General features: G+C 39.6%; 1 protein-coding gene across 3 annotated transcripts in view; it reads right to left on the bottom strand.

The window, feature by feature from the left end:
• The window catches only part of RFX7 (regulatory factor X7), a 123,828-nt gene extending 102,465 nt beyond the window's left edge, over nt 1-21,363 (bottom strand). The window contains exons 1-2 of one of the 3 annotated variants that reach the window (XM_070422137.1): nt 21,093-21,167; nt 20,765-20,930 (exon numbers count right to left, since the gene is read on the bottom strand). In XM_070422137.1, coding sequence (XP_070278238.1) covers nt 20,765-20,925 — 161 coding nt within the window. In that variant the 5' untranslated portion in view covers nt 20,926-20,930; nt 21,093-21,167. Of the gene's footprint in view, nt 1-20,764; nt 20,931-21,092 lie in introns of all 3 variants that reach the window. The other 2 variants (XM_070422147.1, XM_070422156.1) reach the window with 2 other exon arrangements.
• Nucleotides 21,364-22,654: the final 1,291 nt, after the last annotated feature.

Here is a 22,654-nt window from a genome sequence, read left to right as displayed (position 1 = left end):
CATTTGGAACTCAAGGGATAAACAATTGCAATCCAAAACAAATTATGCAGGTCCAAAATATATAGTTTTGTTTTCAATCTGCTAAGCCCATTCATCTCAAACTATCACAATGATTAAACACATATAACCTCAGCTACATAATCAAGTAGCAATACCCTGCAGTACTGGCATCCCAGAAAAATTTCCTAAAAAACTGGATTTCTCTGGCTGAATTTCGGTTATAGTCCCTCACGGTTCATTGTCTACATCCAGGAGAGCAGTTGCCTAAGCAACCTAAATTCTTCATACTGCACTGCCAATGTTGGACTACACATTCAATTTCCTTAAAAAAACTGATTTTCAACAACTATAGAGACTTATTTTATTATTTTAAAAAGCAAGACATAGTTGTACCTCTATCCAGATAGATTGAAACTTTAAAGAAGTCATAACATTTCGCATCTTACTTCAGGAGTTAGGAATCCCAAAGTGTCCTTTTGCTTAATTCATCTCTGTCTTCAACTGGTTGTAATTTGGTAGCCTTATATCTGGAGACTAAAGCAAGCACGCTGTTACCTAGAACACTCCTGTTAAACGTGCCTGCTGACTCACATCTTGTCTACACTACACTACTAAATGATTTTGCATAATCTTTTCTCATATAAGAAATTTTTAACTTCTCATATTATAAATGTAAGAAAAGCAGACATGACATTTTAATAAATTATATAATTTTTTAAATACGGGGGAGTGGGGGGTGGGAAACAGGTAGAAGAAGAGGGGAGGATAAGAATAAGAGAGGGCAAGACAATAAAACAAAAGGGATGGAGAAACATTCAGGGAGACAAACTAGGAGGTTCTGAATTACCCACTATAAGCCCCTTATACTATATTAACATGAGCGCTGCCTGTGTGGAAATACTTCTCTTCACAATTTACTGAAAATTACCTTGTATCCTGTTTTAGACTAGGTGATCCGCATATATAAAATACAAGTTTAAAGAAGTAGATGTAATAGACCAATGCAGATATTTGGAGGCCAGAGAGAGTCTGCCTAAAGAATGAATAGAAGGAAAGTGAGAAACTGGAGATTAACTATAAAAAAGAGGAAGTACAGGTGTAGGCATTCAAAATTAGTTATCCAGAGGGAAGTCACCTAGAATCAGAACGCAAGGAATGACTTAGGGTAGGGTGACAAACAGATGCATGTGAACTTCAGAAATGGAACTATAGAAAAAAAAGACAAAGAGATGAAAGGAACTGAGAAAGAAAATCCAGGCTTAAATGTGCTAGAAGCAAAGATGGAGCAGAAAAGTAATAGAGAGAAGAAACTGTAAATACCTACACATTGTATTAAGATCTGCTATTTTGGGCAACAAAAGTGTGACGACGATATAAATTATCTACTAGTATTCAAATGTGTACACAAAGATTTCCTTATCATGAAATATGTGATATATAGGATGAAAAACTATAAATAATTGAGCATATACTATATGAAACCCTCCAGAGAGGAAGAGCATAAAACAAAACTGCAGCTCCAAAGAAAAGTGGCACCCAACACTGGGATGGCAGCTAGAGTGGTAAACCACCAACCAAAGAACAAAAGGGAGCTTTCTTTCTGTTTGGAGGTTCCTCGAATCTGTTTTGTATTGGAGAAACTCTTTGGAGTTTTTCTCTGTTTTGTTAAAAACAAACAAACAAATAAACAAGAAAAACTCTGAACATCCTGGGGATTTTTGCCCCCCCTCGGGGGGGGGGGGGCGGGGGGGGGGATTGGTAAGAAAGACTTTTTTAAAGAATTGAAACAGACATAAAAATTAAGTGTGCAGTTAATCTTGAATTCTCTGGGAATGGCCTTTGAGAAAGAAACCACATCACCCCAAAGTAAGCCTTAAGGATCACAGCTAAGTATATAGGATGTCAATATGCCAGACCTTCCCTCATACTTCCTTTTCAGTAAGAAGTCAAGCTACACAAATCAGACATGTTATAACTTCCGAGGTTAAAAATAAAAATGTGTGGCATTGACACCACAACATTGTTTTCTCTCCTCCTCTATGTCCCCAGTGAGAAATTATAATGAAATTTTTTAAATTGATGGAGCATTTATTGATTGATTGATTAATTTATTACATGTGTCCTTAACCCCACATTACCCCCTATCCCGCCCTCTCATGCCCTTATAATGAAATTTAACAAATCTCTATTCAGAGCACTTTTTTACAATAAAACATTATATTATAAGGCAGTACACAACATATACCAGGAAAATCTACCATACTAGGGAAAAAGGGAACATGTAGGTAAGTTTCAGAAAAATATTTCACACTTTAAACTAAAAAATACCCAACTTGAGATTATACATACTAATTTGAATCCTGATAAAATGGTTTATTTTGTAATATTGTCTATATATTTTAATACTAAATTAAACACTTAAAAAGGTTATCTGTAAACAAAAATGTACAATAAGTTATACTTTTATACTGTTGAAAATGATATATATCAAGAAAACTTAAGATTTTTAAAATATATATTTTTATTGATTTCAGAGAGGAAGAGAGAGAGAGAGAGACAGAAACATCAATGATGAGAGAGAATCATTGATTGGCTTCCTTCTGTACGCCCCCTACTGGGGATCAAGCTTGCAACCTGGCCATGTGCCCTTGATGGGAATGGAACCCGAGATCCTTCAGTCTGCAGCCAACACTCTATACACTGAGCCAAAACAGCTAGGGCAAAAACTTAAGATTTTTAATGGTAAAAACAAGTTTGCTATTTTTATTTATAACTTCTACACTTCGTAACTTATAACTTAAAACACTACATGGGGAGCAGCAGGGGGTGGGGTGGACAGTGGAAAGTTGGAGGAGGAAAACTATACCAGATCCCCAAATGAAGTCTAAAAGCATGCTAGTTACTGAGTTAGCTTATGCATTCATGCACTCATTCTACACTGGAAAAATACCTGTGAGAGAGACACAACCCCAGTCTTTAAGGTACTGACATTCTAACAGAAGAGACTAAGAAATTATGCAAACAATTGATTAGCATTGTAATGCATAGAAACAAGAATTAGAGCCTAGGAGAAGAGTGATTAAGGACCTACTTTACCTTAAAGATTCAGGAAAGACTCCTTCCTTTTGCAGTTAACAGATTGCACCCTGAAGGATAAGTAGAAATTTACTGGGGGTGGGGATGGGTGTCAGTGTTGGCAGAGTGTGGGCCAGACTAAAGAACAGCAGGTGAAGGAAGGTAGGAACAAAGCCAATTAGAGATCCCAGAATCGCATACTAGAGTACTGAAACCATTATCTAAATTACTTAAACAAAGAGTATGCAATTATTTAAACAAGAGTTTGAGTTCAAAAACATTTATTTACAAAACTCCACTGCTAGAGGAAATCAATAGTAATAAGGCTACTAGATTGTTATTATGATAATCATTTGCATGTCTTTAAAATAGAACCTCAGCCCTGGTCAGTGGTTAGAGCGTTGGCCCACACACCAGAGGGTCATGGGTTAGATTACCAGTCAAGGGCTCATATCTGGGTTGCAGGTTTGATCCATCCCTGACCCCAGGACATGTGGAGAGGCAACCATTAGATTTGTCTCTCTCACATCGATGCCTATCTGTCTCTATCTATCTGTCTCTTTCTCCCCCTCCCTCCATTCTTTCTAATCAACGGAAAAAATATCCTCTAGTGAGGATTAACAAAAAAATAAATAAATAAAAATAGAACCTCTATTGTTAATCCATAGTTTCATTCCAGTTATTTAAAATAATTGCATTATATGTAAAACTAGAGGCTCAGTGCATGAAATTCGTGCACTCGGGGGAGGGTGTCCCTCAGCCCAGCCTGCACCTTCTTGCAGTCCGGGAGTCCTCGGGGGATGTCCGACTGATGGCTTAGGCCCGCTCCCTGCAGTCAGACATCCTTAAGCTGCTGCAGAGGTGGGAGCGGCTCCCGCCACCACTGCTGTGCTCGCCAGCCGTGAGCCCAGCTTCTGGCTAAGCGGTGCTCCCCCTGTGGAAGCGCACTAACTCCAGGGGGCAGATCCTGCGTTGAGCGTCTGCCCCCTGGTGGTCAGTGTGTGTCATAGCAACCCGTCATTCCACTGTTTGGTCGATTTGCATATTAGCCTTTTTTTATATAGGATGTTTTACAATCTAATTCTCACTTTTTATTAATTTAGTTAGGTTATTTATTCCAAATTGCTAATACGTCACTATATTCCAATAGACAGATTATGAACATTTGGTCTCTTTGAAGGCTAATCTTTCAAATTTAGTAACAGCACTTATGATACTGTACTTAATATGCAAATATGTCCCCCTAATCAGAGTCTAATATGTTGCCTAATTTTTTATTACAGCTCTATTTAAAGAAAATTATAAATTGTTTATGCTTATAAAAATACTTAAGTTAAATTATTTATAAAAGAGAGAACAGTATAAAGAAAATGAAATCACTCAAGCTAACTGCAACACCCTGAGACGACTATTTAACAACTATTTAGAAGTATTTATTTCATCTTTTATACACACACATACCCCTAATGTAAAATGTCAGTAACCTATCATAACCTGTTCTCCCTGTTTCTGCCCTGGCTCCTCTATAGTCTCTTTTCAACATAGCAACAGCCTAGTGAGCCTTTAAAAAAAAAGGTTTTTACTGATTTTTTAGAGAGAGAGGAAGGGAGAAGGATAAAGAGATACAAACATTGATACATCTATCGGCTACCTCCTGCACCCCCCTTCTGGGGATGGAGCCCAAACCCTGGGCATATGCCCTGACGAGGAATCAAACTGATGACTCCTTGGTTCATGGGTCTACACTCAACCACTGAGCCACACCTGAGCTTTTTAAATCACCAGTTGGGTCATGTTACTCCTATGCTCAGAGCCTTCCAATGGCTCTCATCTCAGAATGAAAGCCTAAGTCTCAGTGCTTATTAGACCTGCAAGGCCCTACACAAATCTGCCCCTCCACTACCTCTGAGATCAGTTACACTCCATCATACTTTTGCCAACTGGCGTCCTGGGGAGGCCTTCTCACTACCTTTGCATTTGCTATTTCTTCAGCCTGGAAAAACTCTTTCTTCAAATATCATCATGGTTCCCTCTATTACAGGCACAGTAATAGAGTAATAAGATTCAGAAATAATCATATAATCTTATAAACAGATGGTAAGTTCTTTGAATTTTATTGTGGTTAAAAAATAACAGCCAATGTTTATTGAATACTTACCATATGCCAGATTTTATACTAAATGTTTTATATGAATTATCTCATTTAATCTTCACTACAACCTTATGAGATAGGCACTATTTCTATTTCTATTTTACTGAAAAAGGAAACAACATCAAAAGATTATGTGATTTGGGTAGCAAACCCAGGCAACTAATTTCAGAATGTATTACAATGACTTACCAGTATACCACTGCATTGGACTACCTCTTTGTGATTCTGATTATTTTTCTTTAAAACTGTCATATATGCATGGTTTTTAAAATAAAGTAACTCTATTTTGTTAAGTGTTCATGCTTGGCAGAGAAATTTTCTAACCATCTTAAAGAGAAAATTAAAGAAAGTACAATCAACTCACTGTATTAAAATGTTACAGAAAAGTGACAGTTCACATTGTGCTCTATAATTACAAATACGTGAAGTAGAAATGTCTGAAAATAATGTGCGCCACAGGAAGAAGACTCACACAAGTATCTGACCAGTTTTAATGAAGCTCAAAGCAGTATTTAATTAATTTTTTTAGTAGTAAGTATCTAAATAGAAGAGAGCTTTTTGTCACATCTAAAGTAATGAAAGCCTGATCCACAAAGGATAAAAAGACTTCAGGAAAGACCTGAGAGAGAGAAAAAAACACCAAAAAACCAAGAGCAACTTCATCTTTTAAGTTTCTAGAAACCCATGTCCTATTGTTAAGTCTCATCCACATATACTAGTAAAACAAAAACTCTGCCTCTCCTATTGCCTTTGAACCTTAATGCTATAATTAAATAACCTTTCCACTTCTAATCAATCCAGTCAGTCAATATAATTCACTTTTCAAATGCTTTAAAAATAAACAAAACATTCTAAAACCAGATCATAACTAAAAATCACTGAATTGCATGCTTAAAACAGGCAAATTTAATGGTATGTACATTATTCACGCAGTTTTTAAAAAAAACAGAATCTACATAAGAAGTGCTAAATAATTACTTGTAAAATTAATTCTAAATGAAGGAAATTATATAATTTATATATTAAACTGGGCACAAAATATGGCCATTTTCCCTTGAGTTCTTTATAATTTAAGTACCTCACCATTTGCTTGCAACCCTTATAGCAAATGTTCTGAAGTATGTTACAAATAATTGGTTACTAAATGATGAACTACCAAAGTCTGTGAATGATATACTTGTAGACAACATATAGTTGGGTCTTGTGTGTTTTTTAATCTATTTTGATAGTATCTGTCTTTTAATTGGTATATTTAGAACATTCACATTTAAAGTGATTAATATATACCATATTTGTAATTAAGTTCTATTCATTGTCCTTTTTCTTGCTTTTTTCTTTTTGTCTTCTATCTCTGCCTTCTCTGATTTTATTCTACATTTTATATGATTCTTTTTTCTCTGGTCTCTTAACATATTAATTATACTTCCTTTTAAAATTATTTTAGGCCCTAACCGGTTTGGCTCAGTGGATAGAGCGTCAGCCTGCGGACTCAAGGGTCCCAGGTTCGATTCCAATCAAGGGCATTTACCTTGGTTGAGGGCACATCCCCAGTAGGGAGTGTGCAGGAGGCAGCTGATCGATGTTTCTCTCTCATCGATGTTTCTAACTCTCTATCCCTCTCGCATCCTCTCTGTAAAAAATCAATAAAATATATTTTAAAAAATAATAAAACTATTTAATTATTAAAAAAATAATAAAATTATTTTAGGGGTTACTCTAGAGTTTTCAATGTTCTTTTGTAACTAATCCAACTCGACTTTTCAAACGCTATACTGCTTCACAGTTAGTGCAAGTACCTTTTAAGATTATGCTCAATTCCTCCCCTGATCCCTTATAACACTGCTATCATTCATTTCACTTATCCATAAGCTATAATCACAAAAAACAAACTTATCTGTTAGAGCAAGTAAACATAAAGAAGATTTTATCTTCATTTATTCCTTTTTACTCTTCGTTATTTTTTAAAAAATATGTTTTTATTGACTTCAGAGAGGGGAAGGGAAAGGGAGTGAGAGATAGAGACATCAAGGAGAGGGAGTAATGTGGATGGGCTGTCTCCTGCACGCCCCCTACTGGGAATTGAGCCTGCAACCCAGGTATGTCCCTTGACTGAAATCAAACCAGCAACCTCCTGGTGCAGGGATGATGCTCACCCAACTGAGCCATACCAGCCAGGCCTCACTCTTCTTTATATAGATCTGAGTTTCTGACCTATATCAGTTTCCTTCTCTATAGAAATTCTAACATTTCTTGCAAAACAGGTATACTAGCAATGTCAGTGGAAATCATGTTCTTCCACAAGAAAAGCATTTCACAGACCCATGCACGGAAGACTGTGATGTGGCAAGATTTATTTGGATGGAAATAAAAGGCTGCCCTTCCTGGGTTTCCAATTTCCCATCTCCATCCATTCCACCATGGAAAAGGTCCAATCTTGTCTTCATCAAGCCCAAAACAAAAGCCAATGTCCATAGTTTCTGTTTCATATTAAAGCTTAGTCTGAGGTTTATGGTTGTTTCATCAGTTATCCTATTATTATACCTACTAATGTGGTGATAAAGTGAGGGTGAGGGATGCTAGTCTTGTGATTCCCTTCCCCCACATGGAAGATTAGAGAGGCCTGGAATTGGGTATTTCCCAACCCCCAGTTGGTTAGACTGTGGTAAAACAGGTTCCCTTAAGGCAGGCCTTGTTAAAGAGAAGAGAGAGCCCTAGGTTATTTAAAAACTAGAGGCCCAGTGCACAAAAATCATGAACTCAGGGAGTCCCTCAGCCTGACCTGTGCCCTCTCACAGTCCGGGAGCCCTCGGGGGATGTCCGAGAGTCCTCGGGGGATGTCCGACTGACGGCTTAGGCCCGCTCCTAGGCCTAAGCCGTCAGTCGGACATCCTTTGCGCTGCCGCAGGGGTGGGAGAGGCTCCTGCCACCACCACTGTTGTCCTCGCCAGCCGTGAGCCCAGCTTCTGGCTGAGCGGTGCTCCCCTTGTGGGAGTGCACTGACCACCAGGGGGCAGCTTCTGCGTTGAGAGTCTGCCCCTTGGTGGTCAGAGTGCATCATAGCGACTGGTCATTCCACCATTTGGTCAATTTGCATATAACCCTTTTGTTATATAGGATGGTTACTTTTTGCCTCTTCCCACTACCTCTCTCACCCCTCCTCCCTCCATGTAGAAAATAAGAGATTATTCTCACATCTCACAGGGAGAACCTGGTAGGGCTTCTGGAGGTAAAACTCAGGAAGATGTGGGGATTGCCCTAAAAGCAGGACATTCTCAAGCTAGCTCACACTAAGCCTCCAGCAAATTATAGTTTACAGTGCTACTATCTATAGTGGCTTTAGCTTTGGGTCTACTCCTGGGTTTCTGCCATCTATCTGTAAGCTGTGATTCTCTCTATTTGCCTGTATGCCTCCGTTTTCCAGGGGCCTGTGACCTCAATTCTCTGATGCATTTATGAAGAGTTGTTGATTTTCAGTTTGCTCAGCTTTTTTCCTAGTGCTGACAGGAGTGAGGCCTCCCAAGCTTTTTATGTGTCAGACCAGAAACCAAAAGTCAATATACTTTATTATCATCACTGGGAGATGAGTTAAGAGTATTCCTCACTCAGTTTGCATTCTAATATGCTTTCACATCATCCTGGGTTTATCCAAGGGAGAATTACAATATAATTAATATTAAGCAGATGACTATCATCTACTGTTTGTCAATAAAAGGGAGTGAAAATTGAAATGATTATCTGTATTCTTTCAGCAGTTTTCCCAATGATGGGATATAGGAGTCCATTAACTGCTGCCCAAGAGCCAAATCCTGCCTACAGTGGAACAAATCTGGCCATATCCATTCATTCATATATTGTCCCTGGCTACTTTCTTGATACAACAGAGACCCTATGTCCTCCAAAGCAAAAAATATTTAAGCCAAAAATATTTACTATCTGGTCCTTTGCAGAGAAAGCTTGCTGCTCCTTTACTTATGAATGGCCTGTCTTGGCTCAAGCTTCAGATTTTCCTAAAATCTCTTGAACAAGCATCTGGCCTTGGCATTCTCCATATCTCTTGCTAAATGGACCCAGGCCCGACTAGCGGCAGGCAGCCTTTGTTTGCAGCTTGACCTCTCCTGAGCACCTCTAAGCCCAGCAGAAGTAGCAGCCATCTGCAGATTGCTGTGTAGCTCAAGCTAGGTAGCCCCAGGCAGAACACAGGTAGTAGTTGACCGTAGCCTGCACCTCCTGGGAAGCCCCTTAGTTAGTGCACCTGGTGGACAGCTTCAGAACACATCAGAGCACCACCCATCCACCTCCACAAGTGTATACCTAAAACTAATATAGCCCTAACTGGTCTGGCTCAGTGGATAGAGCGTCGGCCTGCAGACTGAATGGTCCCGGATTCAATTCCGGTCAAGGGCATATACCTTGGTTGTAGGCACATCCCCAGTGGGGAGTGTGCAAGAGGCAGCTGAATTGATGTTTCTCTCTCATCAATGTTTCTAACTCTCTATCCCTCTCCCTTCCTCTCTGTAAAAAATTAATAAAATATATTTTAAATAATAATAATAATAAAACTAATATAATCTTGTATGTCAACTGTAATTGAAAAATATAAATTGACCAAAAACAACAGCATACTAAAAAATATTAAAAGTGCTTAAGTGCTTAATTGTACAGAACTTACTATTCATGAGATCAAGAAAAGGCCAATTTGGACTAGAGTAGCTAAAGAATGTTTAAAGTACTGTAATTTGAGCTATGACTTAAAACGGTTAAAATATGATTAAGTAGGTTTTGGAGACAGGGAAGTGGAGATTCCACAAAAATATAAAGCAGGAATAAAAGCAGAACCAAAAAATAAAAGGCAGACAGTGAAGTGTCCACTGGACTAAAGTGGAGTTAAATGTTGGTTAGCAGCAAGAAATAGGGTTGGATTGATTGTATTAGGCTAGATTACACCCACATTGAAACCTGACGAAAATCTTTAGACATGACATGATGGGTAAGGTGAAGTTGTATGTTTTTAGAAGGGGACTACATGAAAAAGGATATTTTAGATTTATTTTGGCAGCAATATACAGCATAGTTCAGTGGGGGTTGGGGAGCAGAGAGCAGCTATGTTGCTGCTATAATAATCCAGGAATGAAATGGTAAAGCACTGAATTATGGTCCTGGAGTATAAGTAGGAAAATAAGGAGGAACTCAAGTGACAATGCAAACTTGGCAACTTGTTAAAATACTGGGCATGGGAATGAGAGAAAAATCAAATATGAAATCAATACTGCGAGTCTGATAGACTGAAGGAACAGTGATTATCTACTACCAAAAGTAGAACTGGAAATGAAAGCAAATTGAGGTAGCAACACACCATAGCACAGAAGAAGGATTACTAAGAAAATGCCAAGTTTAATATAATAGTGGTAGCTCCCTGTATTCTGGTGAATGAATGAGTAGATATGGTAAAGTCTGTTCAGCCCATCTATTCCTTCTATTTTTTTTTTAATCCTCACCCAAGGACATGACTTTATTGATTTGAGAGAGAGAGAGAGAAAGAGAAAGAGAGAAATACTGATGTAAGAGTGAAACATCGATCCATCAATTGCCTCCCACGTGCACCCTGATGGGGATTGAACCTGCAACCTGGGTATGTGCCCTCCTGACAGGGAATCAAACCTGCAACCTTTTAGTGCACAGACAACACTCCAACTAAGTACACTGGCCAAGCCCAGCCCAACTATTTCTTGATTTTAGCAAAGTGAAAAGAGAAAAACAATAGATGGCTGAGAAATAAGTGTCTGGATATTCTCAATTAAAGAGCATCTAAATCAGCGGTTCTCAACCTGTGGGTCACGACCATTGGAAAACACATATAGCATATCAGATATTTACATTACGATTCATAACAGTAGCAAAATTACAGTTATGAAGTAGCAACGAAAATAATTTTATGGTTAGGGGTCACCACAACATGCGGAACTGTATTAAAGGGTCGCAGCATTAGGAAGGTTGAGTACCACTGAGAAGGGAGCAGGAAAAATAAAATGTCAATCAATCAGAGGTAAGGTCCATGAAACAGGATTTCGCATTCTTGCTCATGGAATCCCCAATGCCAGGCAGAGTAACTGATACAAAGGCAGCTCTGAAAAAGGAATGAATGGGAATTTCAAAAGTGCAAAGAAATCATAATGACAAGAAAAGTTAGAGTCGTAATGAAAGATAAAGACTGAAAAAGGGCCACTGAGTTGGCAAGAAAAGCAGGAAGCCAGGCTGCAAGAGCTAAAAGGGACAAGAGCAGAGAGAAGATCTATCAGTGTGTGGGGGTGGAAGCCTGGTGGACAGACGTCAGCTAAAAGGAAAAGCAGCAGGATAGACAAAGGGCATTATTTTACTTGTTTGGGTATTTTTCCAAACTAAAAATAACACTCGCTCATTCAAAAACATTTGGAAAATATAATAAAGTAGGGCGAAAAATATCATACATTGTTCTACCACCTAAGTGCAAATACAGTTAACGCTTGTAAGATGTATGTTCACACCTACTCCACCAAAAATATGAGTGGCCTACATATTGTACAACAAGACAGAAATTGAGAGACTAAAGGGGAGAGAAAGGAATATGGAAAACAGCAAAACCCTGGACAAGATCAGCTAGCGAATGGTTACTATAGTTCTTCAATCTTTTTCTTAGTGGTCAAAAATAGTAGTTTTCTGCCCAGCAACCACTGTGGGTCAGTGGTTGAATGTCTACCCATGAACCAAGCAGTCACTGGTTTGATTCCAGTCAGGGCATATGCCCCGATTGCTGGCTTAATCCCCAGTAGGGGGTGTGCAGAAGACAGCTGATTGATGATGTAGTTCTCATCTGATATGTCTATCTCTCTATTCCTCCCCTCTCTCTAAAAATCAATAAAAACATATTTTTAAAAAATAGTTTTCTGCTTTATTTTTTTTTATCACTGACAGTAATGATTTTTGCATTTTAACTGTTTATATTTCATCTTACAAAATGAGCATTTACATTATTCATTCACTTACCTAATGACATTTTTTTCTTAGGACTATGAATGAACTCTTTAGGTCACTGAGAGATCAACTCTTTGTTTACTGCAAAACCTTTTCTCCAAGGTTGTTTGCTGCTGCTTTAAGGACGTCATAAGAATGTACAAAGTACCGGAAAAGCAGCCGATGGGAAAAAACAATTTGATAATGCTGACAGAAACAGGGTATATGTTAGAATAAATTCCATAAATACATGGAAAGAGATGAATCCAAAGGGGGAAATAAACTGCCTCTGATAATGGAAAAGTACATAGATAGATGCCAAGGTACAGGAGATATGGGCTGAATGAGAGCACCCCTCACCAAATATTCTAATACTCTTCATGAAGTGCCGTCCGCCACTGAGAGTCAATTCAGGGTACACAGTCCTCTTCCAAGACTGCTTAGACTGCTAGAGACTGCTCCTGGTCCTCTGCCCGAGTTCCCACCCACTCCCAACTTTTTTTTCTTCTCCATTATTACTTTACATTCATTCTTCTACCTTTGTACGGTAAAAGGATTGATACTGGTAGAAATTCCACTATCTTGACCACTATCTTCTGTAAACTCAGGATTAGTTAGTTTTTGACCTTCTCACTTCTTTAAAATGTGTGTGTACAGAATTTGGCCACACACTCCTTGCTAATATCTCCTCCTTCAGAAAAAGGGATTACTAATCTGACAGTTAATTTTTTAGATCACACTGCATAAATCTAATGACTGCAATCAAATTAGGGAAGTGATTCACTTACATCAACTAAAGCATCTTATTCAAATAAATTTCCCAAAAGCACCAACTTTACTCCAAACTTTAATTTATCTAATTAAATTTTTAAAATTTCATATATACTGCAAAAAAACAATGGCAAATTCTTGGCTATGCCACAATATTTTATTGTCATATTATAAATTACTTATTATGTCGTGATTGCTTTGTTTCAGGCATATGCAGTCTCTGAATTCCTATGAACTTTACATATTAGAAATGTTTACATAGGGAGTATTTCATTAATTCAGTAAAAATTCACTAAAATAGACTCATCTCAGATAAAGCCAGTCTGAACTACTAGAAAAAAAATTAATTTATACAACTCAGGTCATTGTTCCCTGCGAGTTGGAAAAAGTTTCATTGAAGGGTAGCACATGAGCTGGATCTTCAAGTTAGACACTTATATCAGTAGAAAAAAGAGAAAGGTTTTTAAGGTAGCAGGTAAAGAGACCAGCACATAATTAGAGATACAAAATAATTAAAGCAAAGAAAAAGGGTTATGAATAGTGCAAACTGAAGTACCCACTTCATACAGTAATCCCCTGTTCTCACCCTATAGCTACTTGGCAGTATCAGGTGACCAAAGTAGGAAAGTCATAAAAAAAGAAAAAGAAAAAAAAAAGTAGAAAAATGTAAACACGATAGCCCTAGGGACTAATACCCTCTAAGATAACCAATAGTTCTGATGCTGTACCTATAATAGAACTGAAATTCTAAAAATTACAGATTTCAGAAAGCAAGGGGTAGATAATTATAGGGCATATGTACTACCATCACTTCCTATTCCTATGCCCTTGGTAAGCATCACTAATTAATCAGATTTAGCATTCAAATTCAAGTGAATTTGCTAATCCTTTGTTGGAATGAGCAAGAAAGTACCTTTTGCCACATGAACCCTTGCTATCCAAACCCATATTATGAATAAATTCTGTTTAAAAAAAAATACACACACACACACACACACACACACACACACACACACACATATATTAGATAAGGCTATTTGGAGGAGATGGTATTTCACACCATATGGATTCTTATTTTCCAAAATTCTAAGACATGACGGACTGCAATCTGTCATTCTGACCTCTCACTCTTTGAATTCAAAAACCAAATAAGAGATTCAAGTAGCAAATATCTATGTGCTTTCAGTTTATGATATGACAAGTACAAAACGCCACCTCCCACACAATGTTTTGTAATGTATATAGGAGTTACCTTAATGGATGCCTGATAGAGGTACTGTGTGCATAATTAACCAAGCCTCATTGTTTTCTATTTCCTCTTATAAATTGGAGGCACATAGCCATGAAACAGAAAAAAAGTAAATGTATCAAGAAAAAAAATTATTCATTTTACTTTTTATTCATGTGGGTTAAAGTTAAGTGTTAACTATCTTAATCTCATAGTCAGCAATCAAGTGCATTAGGCTTCAGAGCTTATTGTTCCTTATTTACTATCCTGCCCAAGGCAGGAAGATTCTTCTTCCTACTGCTCCACGATGCTCATCTTTAACCTGAACTCTTAGAACCCTTGAGAAAGCAGAAGAGAAAGAAACTAGATACAGAAAGACTGATGGAAAGGGAGGCACTGGGTAAGAGTGGTCTAGTTTTGTGGGAGATATGGAGTAGTAACCATCTTATTGCCTTGTTCTTAAAGAATACTCTGTCACAACTACACATTAAAACGTCTACCCTAGCCTAAATTATTCTGAAAAGAATACACACCTTTCTTATTTACATAACCAAATTTACAATATAATATTCACCACTGCCTTAAAAATATTATATCATTACTATAGAAAAAAGTTCCTGTATGAGGTGTTTATAAGAATTGAGCACCAGTTTATAAACAAATCAAGCACACAGATACCACACCCCCCCTCCCCAGTGCAATCTCTCAACTAACAACTATTATACTTCTCAACAACAGGGATACCACATAGCTTTACATACATTATTTTTGTATAATCAGCAACAACTCCTAACTTTAAATGAAATACATGCCCAATAAATATTTGCAGACTGAATTTCACATAAAAGAACTCTTACACAAGGTAACAATAAGTGAATAACACCTTCAGATAGTCCTCCAGAGCTAAAACCCCAGGGAAGGCTGACAAATCCTTATAATCCGTTCACTGAAAATGTTCTGCTGATTGCCTATGATTAGTTAATGCTGTTAGTTTTCACTGTGCTTATGGTATGCTTTCTTATTGTTGTCAATATTAATTTAGTAACAAGAGTCATAATTTAACCTACAGGAACTTGCAAGGTCATCTAATTGAACCTTTCATTTTCTAAACAAGGAAACTAAGGTCTATTTTTCCTACAATTAACACTCTTGCACTTGTCACCTCCTTCCCTGGTCCCCTAACTGAAGAGATATTTTATTGCACATTTTTGCTTAGGTTAATATTACAAGTAAATGGACATTCCTCAAATGCCAGTCTCTAGCATAGTACTTCATATATAGCAGGTACTCAGGCGAGTACTTACACAATGATCTTGCACAGTGCTCAAATTTGAGTAAATGTCAACATTCATTTTAATTATTTTCATTTGAACACTTTTAATGTGCAACATTTTTCTAATATAAAAAGGTGACTAGACATAAGTTTTTATTCAAAGCATGTTTCACAACAAATGAGACACTTCTGTTTTTTCTATCACTGTGAAGCTCATTTCCCCCAATACAACCAAAAACTAATAGTAATATAGAAACTAAATCAGTTCTGTACATAACATCATTAAAGACAACTCCCAATGGGGAAAGCAAATTGGTCAATTATTTATGCAAACATACATAAACACACAAACACAGACACATTGCCTAAGCTAAACAAGGCCAGAAAGTCAAGGGGCTTGAAATTGCTTAACTTGCCTTTCTGGTCAATAGAGCAGACAATTTCATCAGTTTCAAATCATAGAGGAGAACAGGAACTGCCTTCTTTCTGGAATCAGAAACACTTAGCGTTGGGATGCAACCATCACAGCTGGCCTCAATACAGACAAGCAAAAAGCACCTTAAGTTTTTGGTGTGCTTGGTATGTAAGGCAGACTGAACTCAGGGCAGATAGCATGTCAACCAATTAATGGAAAATATATGAAAGCCAGTGGATGTACTAGTCAGTCTCTAACTTTAAAGTAAAATGAAGATCATGGGCTACGGTTAAAGTAAACTCTACAGCTAGGAGCTTTACAGTAAATGTTTCCCACTGCAGTTGAAGAAACTGTAACTGTTTCTCAGACAGAGTTAATAAACTGCCTGACCCAGAACCAAGGACAAAACTACTAAGTTCTAAGACAGGGGACAGAAATCAGGACTAATATGGAATCACTATGTAAACCTTAGGATCACCATACTTTGCTCACTGTAACTGAGAAATAAGAAAGTTAAACAAAATTGCTCAATTTGGGATTAAATTAGAATTTAGATAATATCCCAAATGGTCCACATATGTAATTCTACTTTGATTATAGTTGTAAATCTAAAATGTGCCAGATTCAGAAATCTCTATGACTTACAAGACTGAATAAAGACAAGGAGCTCTGGTCCCTGCAATGCTTCCAGGTCTGACAATGAATCAGAGGAATCTTATAGTTTACCTGTCATTCAATTTCACTCTTATGAAGTGGGTAGAGCAATGACACAACTTCTAAGACTGTTTTAAGAAATGGTTTACAAGGCCTTACTTGAAAATAAAGTTACATAAATAAAAACAATGGTTAATAACCACTAATTCTTTTAAGAATCCCTGAATTTGTTTGTTGAGTAAATACAGTATTAGAACATTATCTACAATAAAACATAGGGGATTCTTTTGAGTTTCCAGGAAAAGGTTTGTAGTCTACACATTATAGCCTAATTGCAAGTATGTTAATCGCTCCTGCCCATGTAGGTATGATTATTCTTAAAAATAATCACAAACAGGCAGAATAGAATGCAAATGTAATTTTTTCTATTCTATTTTTTCCACGGCAATTTTATTCTATCAGGGTTTCAAGTAAAACTGCTTCAAAAACACAAAGGAAAACACTTAGTAAATTTTTGCTTGTTTAAGCTAAATAGAAAAAAAACAACACCTATTAATACACTTGGAGATAAGAGGAAAGAAAAACTTGCCTTGGTATTCTTTATTTTAGATAACTAAAGAGGGGTGCAATGTAAGTTTAAGAAGTTTGCAGTGGGATTAGGTTGTGGCTTTGTTTTAGGCTGTCACTATGAGTATTCATTTATGAAAAGGACACAGGTTACTAGTTTTCTTTTTTTATTAAAAGTTTATATATAATTCTATTGCTTAGAAAATATACATAACATTTCTTACAGTATATTCAGTATTAAACACACTTCTGCAAATAAATTCCCTTTCAAGTGAGTAGTATAAGCAAGCTGCAGACTATGGGTTGGGAATGAGGAAGGTCAAGAAAGGTACATGCAGGCTTGTTAACTTGGACTTCATTTAAAGATAGTCATAAATGTATTAAACAAATATAACACCACTATCAAGTTAGTAGCAGCTTTATTTTCTAGAACTATCTTTAAAATACATATTTCCAATTCTTAAGAAATATAATTTCTGATCCCATTAAGTACCATCTACTTAATCTTTTTCAAAGATTAATTTGATGCTTGAAATTATCATGGACATACTTTTGACAAACATCACTTTAGTTTAACAAACAAAAATAAGTAATTATGAACTGAGATAATAAATAACTCTATTGTCCAGCTAAAGGCCGACATCGCATACTATATTTATATTTGCAGAATAGGAGAACAAGTACAGACATGCTTGTGATCTGCAAGTCCAATATACTCTGGGATCAACCTTAAATGCAAAACTCATTTAACAATTTCTGCTTAATGTGATTTTAAACTGTCATTAGTAATGTTCGGCTATTTCTGTTTAATGTAATTTAAAATTCTCATTAGTAATGTTGCCAAAGATTGATATAGGCAGCAACAAAACTGATATCTCTCAGAATATTATCAGGTGATAAAAAAAAATTGGTAAGAAGGCATTGTTACTTCACGAAATGTAAAATGAGCCCTAACTGGTTTGGCTCAGTGGATAAAGCTTCGGCCTGTGGACTGAAGGGTCCCAGGTTCGATTCTTGTCAAGGGCATGTACCTTGGTTGTGGGCACATCCCCAGTAAGGGGTGTGCAGGAGGCAGCTGATCCATGTTTCTCTCTCATCGATGTTTCTAAACTTTCTATCCCTCTCCCTTCCTCTCTACCAAAAATCAATAAAATATATTTTTTTAAAAAAAAGAAAGAAATGTAAAATGAGACGCCTAAAGAATTGCAATCTTATCTATTAAGAGATTTTAACATATATATATATAAGGTATCCCAAAAAATGTATACATACACTTTGAATAATTATAAAGGCAGTGTTTATTAAAGGAAATTTCATTTTCAAAATTGAGCTATCTGCTATTAAAGTTCATATACTTTTTTTGGGACACTCTATTTCATAGATGGTATTGAAGGTATTTCACTTTTAAATGTCTTTATATAGTTACTTGATGAATCTATAAATCCAGTCTTGTGGAACATCAGATATGAGACTATACATTAAATATATTCCCTAATGTTGTTTACGATCACTAATGTTCTTCCAAAGTTTTAAATATAATATAAAGAAGCAATTTTTGCAAATAGGATTTCTAAAGTTGAAAATTAAATGCCAGTAAGTGTGCCATTATAATTTAAAAATAAATATTAAAATTGTACATTTGCAAATTAAAGTGTTTGTTGGCCATTATTTTTCCAGAGCAAGTACCAAAACCTAAAGTGCATTCTGCTTCAGGATAAGTTTTCTCACATTAAAGTCAGTGGAGTTAAATAGTAATGGATGTGTAAACATAAATTATCAATGAAAGAATTATTAAATCACATGATTTACCAAAAAGAGCACTCCACTATCATTATTATTCAAACACTTCAGCTATCTATACAACTTACTCTTATTTTTAAAATACTATAAAATGAAGGTTCCTTTTCCCCTATTGCTCTCATAATAAGTCAAAATATACACTACTAATTCAACTTTTTAAGTATGCCTTTCTTAAAAGATTTTAGTCTTTTTAATTTGGGTGCCCCTTACCTGAATGAAAAAAACAAAGTGCTTATTCAATTTAATGATGATTTCAGGGACACTTAAGTTACATCAAGTAACTTAATGGGGGGTAGGGGAGCATTCTGGTTTCTGGTGAGCATAAGCTTAACCATCTCTTCCTTTAAATTACAGCTTTAATAGGGAGCTGAGGGTATCACCATTGAAGAATAAAGCCTGCCTCTCTCTCTCTCTCTCTCCCTCTCCCTCTCTCTGTCACACACACACTCACTCACACATACAGTATACACACATTACTATTTTTCTGACCTATTCAAGTTGCCACAACATGACTATTGTCAAAGTCAAAAAAATTACCTTTAAGACATTTAAACTTCATTTTAAAATTAAAACTGAAAGCAAGATACTCAGCTGCCCACTACTGCTAGTATAAAACTATTAAAGCCTGCACTGACCTACTTCATATTTGCATCATGACAATATGGATATACACCAGGAAAATAATGGAAATTACTATATAACAAACCTTAATTTTGTATTTTAGAAATTGTCACTGTTTTCAAATGTGTAAATATTGTACTGCAATGTCAGTTATTTTACGATACATTTCTTTTTAAATTGCAATATAAAAGGAGTTTTGATATTTTAGTAGTCATATGCAATGATGGACATGCAAGATTTCATTTTTTAAATCAGAGCTTTTTTATACCACAATTCTATTTTAAAAGTTCTATTAAAAGTAGTCTCTGAAACCAAATTCCAAATATTGCTTTCCATTTTAAAAACAGCACTACACTTTTTTTAAAATGTCAGTTTAAAAAAAATCCAAGTTCATGTTCAAAGAATATTTGCAATGGCTCTAAAAGGACAGACTTAACTCAGTGTACTTATTAAAAGGCTGGCACCAGTCTTTCAGAGTTTAATCTAATGCGGAAACATTGGAAATTCTCGTACAAGGAATAGCAAAGGGTATTTTATCTATGGTTTCTAAAAAACACACACGAGATGGTAAAACATTTATTTTAAATTAAAGATATCTTTTTAAATTAAAAAAAAAGCCATTTTACAGTGTAAACTACCACCTTTAAAAAATACCTTATCCTAAAGAAGCCCTTTCTTGACAATCAATGCAAAGAATGAACTCCCTGGGAGAGAAATTGAATCTCTGAATAAAGAAAGCAAAAACATTCAGAAACAGCAGCTACACCCACTGAAAGGAAGAAGCACGTTAGGTTTCGTGCTGCCTATGAATATTCTTACGCACAATGTCTGTTTGGTGAAAATTCACCATACACTTCTTCCTCCCCGTCTGACTGCAACAAGGAGTAAACACACCTCACCTCCCTCGGCCCCAAATTCACGCTATCATCACGCCAGAGGACTTAATTCCGACCCGCATTCCTTTTACACAGAAGTGAAAACCACAAATAATTTGTTTATCTGCCCTCCCCGCGGAGGAGGGGGTGCACGCCTCCGGGGGCTCGGCAGACCCGGGGCCGGGGCGCGTCTCCCACCCTCCCGAGGCCCCGTGAATATGCATCTGACCCCGGACCCCCACGTTCAGCGAGGGCACCCGCCGCTCCCCGCCCGCCGCCGCCCCCACCCCCTTTGCAGCAGAAATGTGCCCGGGCTGCTGCACCCCGCGATGGTGGATCCTCTTACCAGATGGAGTTCTTGATCTCGTGTTGCAGCGCGCTGGCCTCTGTCCCTGGCAGCCCCGGCACCAGGGCTGGCAGAGCCACCCCCGGGCTGGGGGTGCTGGGGGGAGGCTGCTGATGGGCATCGGGCTGCGGCGGCGGCGGCTGTTGTTGTTCCTCTGCCATCGCTGCTGGAGGGGTGGGAGGGAGGCAGGGGAGATGGGGGCGCGGGGAAGGGTGAGGGGAGAGGCGGGGAGGGGAGGTCGAAGGGGGAGAGGAGGAGGAGGGGGAGGGGACGAGGAGGAGGAGGAGGAGGAGGAGGAGGAAGGAAGCTGGATAAGCTAGGCCTTTACCCCAGGGCTCGAGTGAGTCGCTTTCGCCTGCCGCCTGGGGGACATCACCGGGGAGACCGAGGAGCTCCTGACGGCTGGGGCGCTTCACCGCGGGAGAGGCATGGCGGCGCCCCTCAGCCCCCCGCCGCCGCCTCCTCTCGTCAGCGGCCGCGGCTGGGGGGGTGAGGAGGGGGCGTCAGAAGACGAGGTCGGGGGGCGAGGCTCCCCCCCAAATCCAAGGAGAATGGTTGCTCAGGGACTTCACGGCCCGGCCTTCCTTTCCTGCCCCCGGGGCTTCCTCCTCCGGGAGCCACGCGCGGCTGCAGCCCCAGGCTCCGCTCCACGCCACTCCCCAAGCCGCCGCCGCCGCCGCCGCTCGCTCCCGGCCCCGCCGCCGCCGCGCGGCCGCCGCTGCGCTGCCAGCCCGGAGGCAGCCCGTGCGCGCAGCCGCACTGCGGCCCGGCGCAGACGGCAAAACACCGGCCGCTCGGCCGGGCGGGGGGCGGGGGGGCGTGGACCCGCGTGTGCGGGTGACCCGGCGCGGGCGCGGGGGGCTGGGAGGGGGGCGCCCGGGGTGCGGAGGGCGGGCGCGGGCCGGGCGAGGAGGCCACTGGCCGCGCGGGTGGAGGGGGGCAGGAAAACGTGGGGGAGGTGCTGGCGAGAGAAAGGGGACCCGAGGGAGGAGGAGGAGGAGGAAGAGGAGAAACCAAATTTAATGTTTGGCGTGGAAATGGGATTTCTTTTCCCCCATCTTCCAAGCCAGGAAAGTCAAATGCATCCACAGGACCCCCTTCGCCTCCCCTCCACCCGGGAGGAGGGCTTTCTCCCGGGGCCGGTGAGGAGAACCGGGGCAGGTAAGCGCGTACGCCGCTGGCTTCTCCGAAGCCCCCGAAGGCAAACACCCGTTGGGATTAACCACCTTGTAGGGGATGCAGCCGGGAGCGGAAATCGCCGGCCGGGCGCGGGGCTGGGTGCTCCTCGGCCGGCATTCGAAGCCCTCCAAATCTGGCCCCACTTCAGCCGTCCAATCACCGCGGCCGCCATCCCCCCGCCGGCGCGCCCCGCGCCAATCAGGGGAGTCTCCATGCCATTCTCCACGCGCAGCAGATTCATTCTTCCTTCGTGCCTTCGCCCATGCTGTTCCCCGCGCCTCCCGTCGCACCCCCGTGCCAGCATCGCCCGCCCTCCCCGGTGTCGCTCTCCAGCCAACCCAGGCTCGAAGGCACAGCTCAAGTCGCGGCTTGTCAGGGTCCCTGGCAGCCCAGGCCCCCGCCTGCCTCTGCAAAGAAGCGCGCGTGGTTCTCTCAACATGGAGGCTCAGGCTCCGGCCGCCAGCCCCTTCCTTTGGAGCCAGTGGCACCCGCGGTGGCACTCTCTGCCCCCTTCCCCCCCGCCCCCCATGCATATGTAAGAGAGAGCTTTGCCCACCAAAAGCAAGATTCCCGACCAGAAACAAGCAAGTCCCCTTTAAGCGCAGAATTGGCTTTCCTAGGTGGGGCTGATCAGGGAGGCCCTCCGCTGCCTGGGCGTAGAAGACAACAGCCAAGGCCCCTGGCACCGGATGGAACAGCTGCTGCGCTCAC

The sequence above is a fragment of the Myotis yumanensis genome, unplaced genomic scaffold (genome assembly GCF_028538775.1).
Source record: "Myotis yumanensis isolate MYYU_CA2020_CCGP unplaced genomic scaffold, mMyoYum1.0.hap1 SCAF_1, whole genome shotgun sequence".
NCBI classification, from domain to species: domain Eukaryota; kingdom Metazoa; phylum Chordata; class Mammalia; order Chiroptera; family Vespertilionidae; genus Myotis; species Myotis yumanensis.
This window is presented reverse-complemented; position numbering and strand designations above follow the sequence as displayed.